The sequence below is a fragment of the Halictus rubicundus genome, chromosome 9 (assembly GCF_050948215.1).
Source record: "Halictus rubicundus isolate RS-2024b chromosome 9, iyHalRubi1_principal, whole genome shotgun sequence".
Lineage (NCBI taxonomy): Eukaryota > Metazoa > Arthropoda > Insecta > Hymenoptera > Halictidae > Halictus > Halictus rubicundus.
In genome coordinates this window covers 12723656-12731318 of record NC_135157.1, presented here as the reverse complement: position 1 = coordinate 12731318, position 7663 = coordinate 12723656, and the positions used below count along the sequence as shown (strand labels likewise).

General features: G+C 47.1%; 1 protein-coding gene across 1 annotated transcript; it reads left to right on the top strand.

Annotated features, from left to right (window-relative positions):
- The first annotated feature begins 611 nt into the window (after positions 1 to 611).
- Croc (forkhead box protein crocodile) lies at positions 612 to 2951 on the top strand. The gene is made up of 2 exons (XM_076793121.1): positions 612 to 2140; positions 2815 to 2951. The coding sequence occupies exons 1-2, from the start codon at positions 780 to 782 to the stop codon at positions 2939 to 2941; spliced, it is 1488 nt and encodes a 495-aa protein (XP_076649236.1). The 5' UTR covers positions 612 to 779; the 3' UTR covers positions 2942 to 2951.
- The last annotated feature ends 4712 nt before the right edge of the window (positions 2952 to 7663 follow it).

The window sequence follows — 7663 nt, the reverse complement described above, 5'->3', positions numbered from 1 at the left end:
AGTCACATGATCCCCGGTAGCTGTGCTCGGATTGGCCGAGGCGGGCGGCGGTCGGCAGGTCCCGAGTCGCACTCGTGATTTTTCGAAGAGAGGCGCCACGCCACGAGCCGCGCAGCCGTGCTCGGACGACTCGGGACACTTCGGTCGCTCGCGAGGCCGAGGCCCCAGTGTGTTTTTACTCGGGGTTGAGTAAACTCCGGCCTGTTGTGTATCATAATACGCGTGCACGCGGGTTTACGGGTTAGCCTGGCATCGACCACCGGATCGCAGCCTCGACTCGCGCCACGCCGCCTGTCTTCTCCATCGGGACTAACTTCCAACGGCTAAGACACAGAGAGTCATCAACGAGCGTCAACAAAACACCGAGCGAGCGAACGAACGAACGAAGACGACGGCGGTCTCAGCCGACGCGACGGAATCGATCCTGTTACCGATCGTCGATCGATCAACCCTGACCGGATATACCCTGCGAGTGAGTGACCGGCCGGCTCCGAACCGTGAAAATTCCTAGCCTCCTGTCAAGTCCCCGTTGAACTGTGAAAAGTGCGATCCGGCTACAGTGGAGTGATCGTTAGAGTTGAAAGAAAAAGCTCGAACCCGTTCGCGGGAAACTTCGTTCCGAGACGCTCGACCATGTCAGTTGTCGCGGGGTATTGAAGTTCCATTAGTGTCTCGGAGATAGGTGTGAAGATTCGCGGCAGGCGCCGCTGAATCTTGCGGAAGGGCGGTCCTACGGTCCTCGAGGTTCGTTTCAGTCGGTGTCCGAGCGCACAACGAAGATGCACACGTTGTTCGGCGAGCAAAATGCTTACTATCGTCACGCGACGGCCGTTCCCGTTGGAATGGGCACCCCGTCGTACCCGGGGGTCGGTGCCACCCCCGGGTACTACGAGCAGTACCGATACGGCGGGTACGCGACAGCGGCTGGTTACCCGGTGTCGGGTATCAGCCAGCAGCACATCCACCACCCGGGCAAGGACATGGTGAAGCCGCCGTATTCGTACATAGCTTTGATCGCGATGGCGATACAGAACGCTCCCGACAAGAAGATCACGCTGAACGGTATCTACCAGTTCATCATGGAACGGTTCCCGTACTATCGCGAGAACAAGCAGGGCTGGCAGAACTCTATCAGGCACAATCTCAGTTTGAACGAGTGCTTCGTGAAGGTGCCCCGGGACGACAAGAAGCCAGGAAAAGGAAGCTACTGGTCCCTGGACCCGGACAGCTACAACATGTTCGATAACGGTTCTTATCTGCGGCGCCGTAGACGTTTCAAGAAGAAGGACGCCTTGAAGGAGAAAGAGGAGGCTCTGAAGAGGCAGGGACTGGTGCCGGAGAAACGGAGCCAGGAGGAGGCCAAGACTAACGGTATAGCGATACCGCCGCCGTCGGACTCCGCGGCGAAGAAACTCGGAGCCCTGGAGACGACGCTGTGCAAGCCGAAGAGGGAGCCGGTGAACGACACCGGAAGTCACTGCATGGCTGTACAAGCGAAGTACGGTCTTCACAGTCCGATACAGGAGGCGAAAACCACCGCGTCCACGACGACAACGGGCGTCGCGATACCTGGACAGAGCGTGATACAGAGTGCTCTCGGTCATCAGGTACACCAGGTTCATCAAACCCACCAGGACGCCATACAGGACGTCTCGATGGGCCTGGATCCCACCAGCTTCAGCGTCGACGCTCTGATGACAACGCGGGAGAACAACGCCGGCCTGATGACCAGGGACAACCAGCACCACACGCACCATCCTCACGGCCTCCAGCATCCGCACCCTCACTCGCACTCGATCATGACGAGCAGAGAGTCGATGGGTACCGGGGTCGTCTCCAGGGATCATCTAGCCGCCGTATGCACCACCACGACCACTACCACCGCTGCCGTCGCTGCGATGATGGCCACCACCGGCTACGGACACGGCAGCACCGTGTCCAGGAGCAACGGATCACCGCCCGGAACCATGTACGCGCCTTACTGCACGCCCACCGCCGGTTACATAATGGATCACGCGGAATACAACTCGAGAAATCACAACAACACCGCCGCTCACTCACAGTGGTACCAGGAGGCGGCCAGCCCCGACACCGCCGCCATTTATCAGGACACCCAATCGCCGAGCTGTCAGCTTTATAGGTTAGCAGAAAAATCCTAAAGCATCGTTGGTCCGCTCGGGCGACGTTACCTTCTATTGCGTCACCCAGCTCGTTTCCCACGTCATAAAAGTCTCTCGCGATTTTTAAATTCCTCGTCATGCTTCATCCCCTGCGCCTAGATACCGGTCGACTTTGTACTCCAACGGTTCTTGTTAAAAGCAATCGCTAGATTGCTGATCTTTGTGCGAAATAACATTTTTAACCGTCAGTTGCAGGCTGCAGAAGCTGAATACAAATTTATTTACCTCATTAAGGATTCTAACATTTTTGAGCTCTTCCAATCTCTTTAAATTGAATCTACTCGTTCTTGTCATAAAATATGTAAAATTGTAACACGTGAATGATCCGTGCTATGGGAGGGTCCAGCGTATATTTTTCCATGCACACCAGGAACAGTAATATTAATCATGCTTTAACAGAAGAAAAAAGTATATTTCACGGAGTAAAAAAATTTGTTACAGTAAAAATACTAGTTAGCCAATTTTCGACATACTCTCGTGGTTTTACAAAGCGGAGTTATTATAACTCCTAAACATACATTTAATTTCGAATTTGTCGTAGGAGACGTGTTTCGTTCGAATTCTCGATGGGTGACTTCAAAGAGCGAATGTGTATTTCCAGAGTAATTAACGGTGCGATCACTATGATTTTCAGATCCAGCCCGCCCACTCCGCTCTCGTCGAGCGCAGCCCCGTCCCCGCCCCTGTACCACAGATACTACCAAGACTGCAACACCGTCAACACCAGTGGCAATTTACCGATCACGTTGCACAAATACTGAGAATACCGGAATTCAAGGCCTCACCATCGGGGCCTTGAAGAGCACCACGGCGAACACTACGACTCGAGCCTGGTCTACGTGAAGCAGGAATGGATACCTTCCACGGACGAGCTCGCCAAAGAGTGGAACTAGATAAGTCCTAGAATCGCGAAAGTAGTCGGTGGTCGAACGAACAAGATGCGAAAAACAGTTCGAGCTACGCGATACGTAAACTGTAGATAGTTTTGTTCACGCGACGAGAGTCGTGAACGTGTATTTAAAACCGTTGTAGGCGCAGCAGTGGATGTTAAAACATAGGAAAAATTTAATAGCGACTCGGAAGCAGACCTGGGCGTTTGGAGAATTCTCACGTCGTCCGTGGCAAGCAAAAAATTCTGCTACCATCGTAAATGAAGAATAAACTCTTGTTTTACAGCAGTTTCATTCGCAAGAGAAGCATTGGGTCTATTTCAAAGAATTTTTTATCTTAATCGCGTCGGAGAGGATAATCTGATGTATTGGGGTAGTTTTTCATTTTTACGAATCGAAGGGACGTTCCAACAGTGCCCAGGGCTGCTCCGTCGAGGGAAATGTTTACCGTAAAGTATTCAAGTAACTCAACGTAACTATACTAGCTGATTTCTACTTTGATTACCGGTGGCTCGAACGAACGGGCCCGACGATTGCGAATAAGGGGCCTCGGAAAAGAAACGAAACCCCCTCGATCCCTGGCACGAGCCCGTCGAAAGCTGCCTGGTGCTTGTAAAATCGTTATCGCGACCAGCGAAACACGTGTTACCAGTTATGGGGTACGGGGATAAAAAAAAAAGAACCCGGTACACGTGTATTTGTGCGCGGCCGAGGGATCCGTGGATTGACAAATAACCCCGAATCGGTGGTAGCCGGCACGGAACAACAAATCTTCCTCCGGTTTCGAATCACGGGGCAGCAGCACGAGCGAACACGGAGCAAAACTTGGCGAAAGTTGCTTGTTAACATTTCTTCTCTCTTTTCATTCGACGAGACCTACCCCTTGCCTTGCGTTCAGTCAGTTGCAATGCGACTCCCAATTTCTTAAATACAATTCTTCAAGTATAAATTCAGTTCCGAAAAGCTGGACTCAATTCTTAACCCTGTTTCTATTGCTTTTCTCAAATGTGAGACTATTTTGGCGAAAACGGAATTTAAATTTTAATATTGTGGAGGGAGCAACGCGTGCTAGCAAATTTATTTTCTACTCTCCATTTTTGAAGACTGAATTCAAATTTTTAGTTCTGTTGAGACAGTCGGATACCATCGTCAACTGTTTAAATATGTTTTTCGAGTGAAGATCAATTTTTAAAAAATCTTATTCAGTGAAATGGTATTTAAAAAACGATTATTGGGCCCAGAAAGGTCCTGAGAACGCAAGCAGAACGAATTTTCTCAGTAAATTGTAATAGTAAAAATTAGAATAGCTTTGAAGAGGGGTTGCTTTGACGAGGCAAGGGGTTCAGTGATTTTCCCAGAAAAAAGAAGGTTGAAGATTGTCCGATGAATTTTGTATAGGGAATTTTGAAACGACAGTTCGAACCTCCCCGACGGAGTCTAATCGCTGTCATCTCGGCGACGGTTATTCGCTAATGAATCGGAGCGAGATGAGCCGGGAAAACAGCCGTGAATATCGATGACGATGGTTCGTCACCTGAGTAAACAGAGCTCTTCCCTGACCTATCCATAATTCGGAATTCTGTTTCCTGTAGAAGACGTTCTCGCGGCGATCAGCTTGTCGCGCAAAACTGTATCGCGAATTAATTCGTCGAACAGAAAAGTAACGTTGTCGAATCCTCGCATTACCATCCCCCATTTGTCTTCGTTGTTTTCCGTATCGTTGAATTTTTCCGTGAAAACGGCGTTTGCAATCGCGGCCAATCAACTTTATTTTTTTTTTACGCGATCGAAATTCTCGCGACCTTTCTCGATTGTGTAATAATAATCATTTTTCGCTGTGCGTCGAACCATGTGGAACTTTATCAATCGCTGCTTCCAATCTTTCGTTGACTGAATTATGCTTGACGAAAACCGAAATGAGTAAAGAGGATCTTTAATGTTCCTCCGTGGCGAACACGAGTATGCTGTAACGACACAATTACTATGATACAACGCAATGCAATATTTAGTTAAATAAATGAGTAGAAGAATCGCGGAGAGTGTGGAAGGAATGACGATGTCGTAAATGTCTCAGTTAACAGGTTAACGATCGAAAATTTTGGTGATCCTCTCGGATCGAAGATTCAGAAAATTCATCGCGAAAATGGTGGCACGTTTCTGCGACAAACACGGTACAGTTCGGAACCGTGAGTGTTCCCTCCTAGACAGTTTTACGGGATGGAACGAGGATGTGGCGGAGCGTTCGATGTAAAAAGATAGTGATCATGTTCCCGAGGATCGCGAGTCTCGTCCTTGTGCATTTATTTGTGACGTCATTCCTCGCGACGTTCGACGAGAGCTGCGATAATATATATTTATTTGATATACGGATCATGTGAATAATAGGAACGATCGAAACGAAGTCGTATCGTAGATAGATCTCTGCGTGTATATTATAAAAGAAGAGTATAAATACATATATATATATACATAAATAGCTATAGATATTGTATAGACGAAGGTATATATGTATAAATAGACAGATCTATATATATATATATATATATATGTATACAAAAAACGTATTGGTATTACCGATTAATTAATGATACTACCTATTATCGTAGGATGAGTCGTGCGATGGCGATAACTTACGAAATAAACGTAATGAATCAGACGAAACCTCTTTTGTTATTTCTAATCCCGAAACTTAACACTCGTTATTTTTATAAGGGCGTCGACTAACCAATCCTTATATTAATTATTATTCTGCAGGACACCGAGACGCATTTAAAACAATTTTACAAGGTTCCTCGAGTTCCAAACTGAACAGAGAAGCGTTGGAAATTTCAGCAGTGATAGTTACACTGGTAGTGCAGAAAATCTGAATTATTTGGAAAATTATTTTTGATAGACTCGAAGGATTTTCAAAAGTCGCTGTAGTTGCTAATATGTCGCGAATTTTCGAAGTAAACTAATTACCGGAAGAATCGTAGGATTAAAAGCCAGCGACGAAAGATCAGAATGGCCGAATCGCAACAAATTCGCAACCTTCTCGCGGCTTTGAACGTTTCATCGTTACACTTGTAAAACTATTATCCGGCGTAAACGGTTCCGGCGTGTTTATTGGTCTTGCGTAGAGGAGTGCTTGGAAAAAAAATATTCGTTCGATTTCTCTCTCTCTCTCTCTCTCTCTCTCTCTCTCTCTCTCTCTCTCTCTCTCTCTCTCTCTCTCTCTCTCTCTCTCTCCGCTTTTTCCCCCGTTTCAGCGACGCGCGCGGCTACTTACAAAAATATATTGGTGCAGGTAGCAGGGGCGCGACAGAAACGCTCCCGATGCGACTTTTTAATTAGCCGCGGCCAAATCGATCGCGGCCGTCGAAAAATTCCGCTCGTTTCCCGGTGGAATGGGCGACGCATACGGGGATCGGCTTAATAAACCGAACGAAATTTCCCGATGAAAAATTTCACCGGGCCGAGGGACACAAAAAACCGTGGACCGGCTCGAAATCATCGCGATAACAATAATACGGGAAGAGGATGCGGAAATTTTATGTTTCCGCTGGCGCTTTAAAAAGCCGATCGTAAACCTGATTTCGCGATATTTAATTACTGGACGGCGGAATAGCTGTTCGTCCGACGTGAAATGTACTATTTTCTTTTTTTTTTTTATGAAAGTCTGTAGTTTTTCGAAATACGGTACCCTTATGTATGGTCGTATCTTTGTTATGTTCCGATTGCAGATCTTTATGCAAAACGGAAATTTTAATACCGGGATCGCGAAACATTTTTATGGAACATATTTCGTATAAAAATATGGCGCGTTCGCGTAAAAATAAATTTTTGCATAATGACAGAATTTCCATGCAAGACTTCAATGAAACGATACTTGTGTCCACGTTCAGCCCAGGATTTTACCAACCGACTCGCATCTGTTAACAATTCTGTTTATACTTTTGCAATTCATTTAACAAACGAACGAATGTCCTTACCAAAAATCTATGGACATCATGCGTGATAAAACATCGAATAGTTTTGCTCAGGTTCGACGTTACCCTCAGTAAAGAAACTTTTAGAATATTTTTCTCAGCTCTCGATCGAGAGGGTGACGAATTTCTTTGTCTACTTTGTCAACTTCCAACCTACATTTTCATTAACAAACTGTGCTCTATTGCTTATAGTAAGTTCGTAGCTTTAAATTCGGTTGAGAGTGCTGCAATCGGAAAAAGAATTGTTCGAGGAACTTTCGGCCACTCGGGAATTCCAGGAAGGTTCCTAGGGAGCAGAAAAGGGCGGAGTTGATTTTCAATGAATCCTCCGTTGCAGCAGACCGATCGATTCGCACGGGACACCCTATGAATTCGCCTACGCCGTCGAATCGTTCGAACAGACTCTTCGCGGCAACCATGAGAGATTCCGTTTCGGCTACTTTCTCGCGAACAGATCGATTCCGATTTATTTCTAGTCGCGATCTGCGAAACATTATTCCACATTGACGGCGGTCGCGTGGGCGGCAACGGAAAGGTAAGAATATCTCGCGGACGTCCGCTCGGTGGCCCGTTCATTCCGCGATGTTTGCGCGATCGAACGACATCCGGACCGATGCGTAACACC

Coding starts and splice junctions, on each gene's coding strand:
- Croc (XM_076793121.1), top strand. CDS start 780: ATGCACACGTTGTTCGGCGAGCAAAATGCTTACTATCGTCACGCGACG. Junction 2,141..2,814: donor CCGAGCTGTCAGCTTTATAG/GTTAGCAGAAAA, acceptor TATGATTTTCAG/ATCCAGCCCGCCCACTCCGC.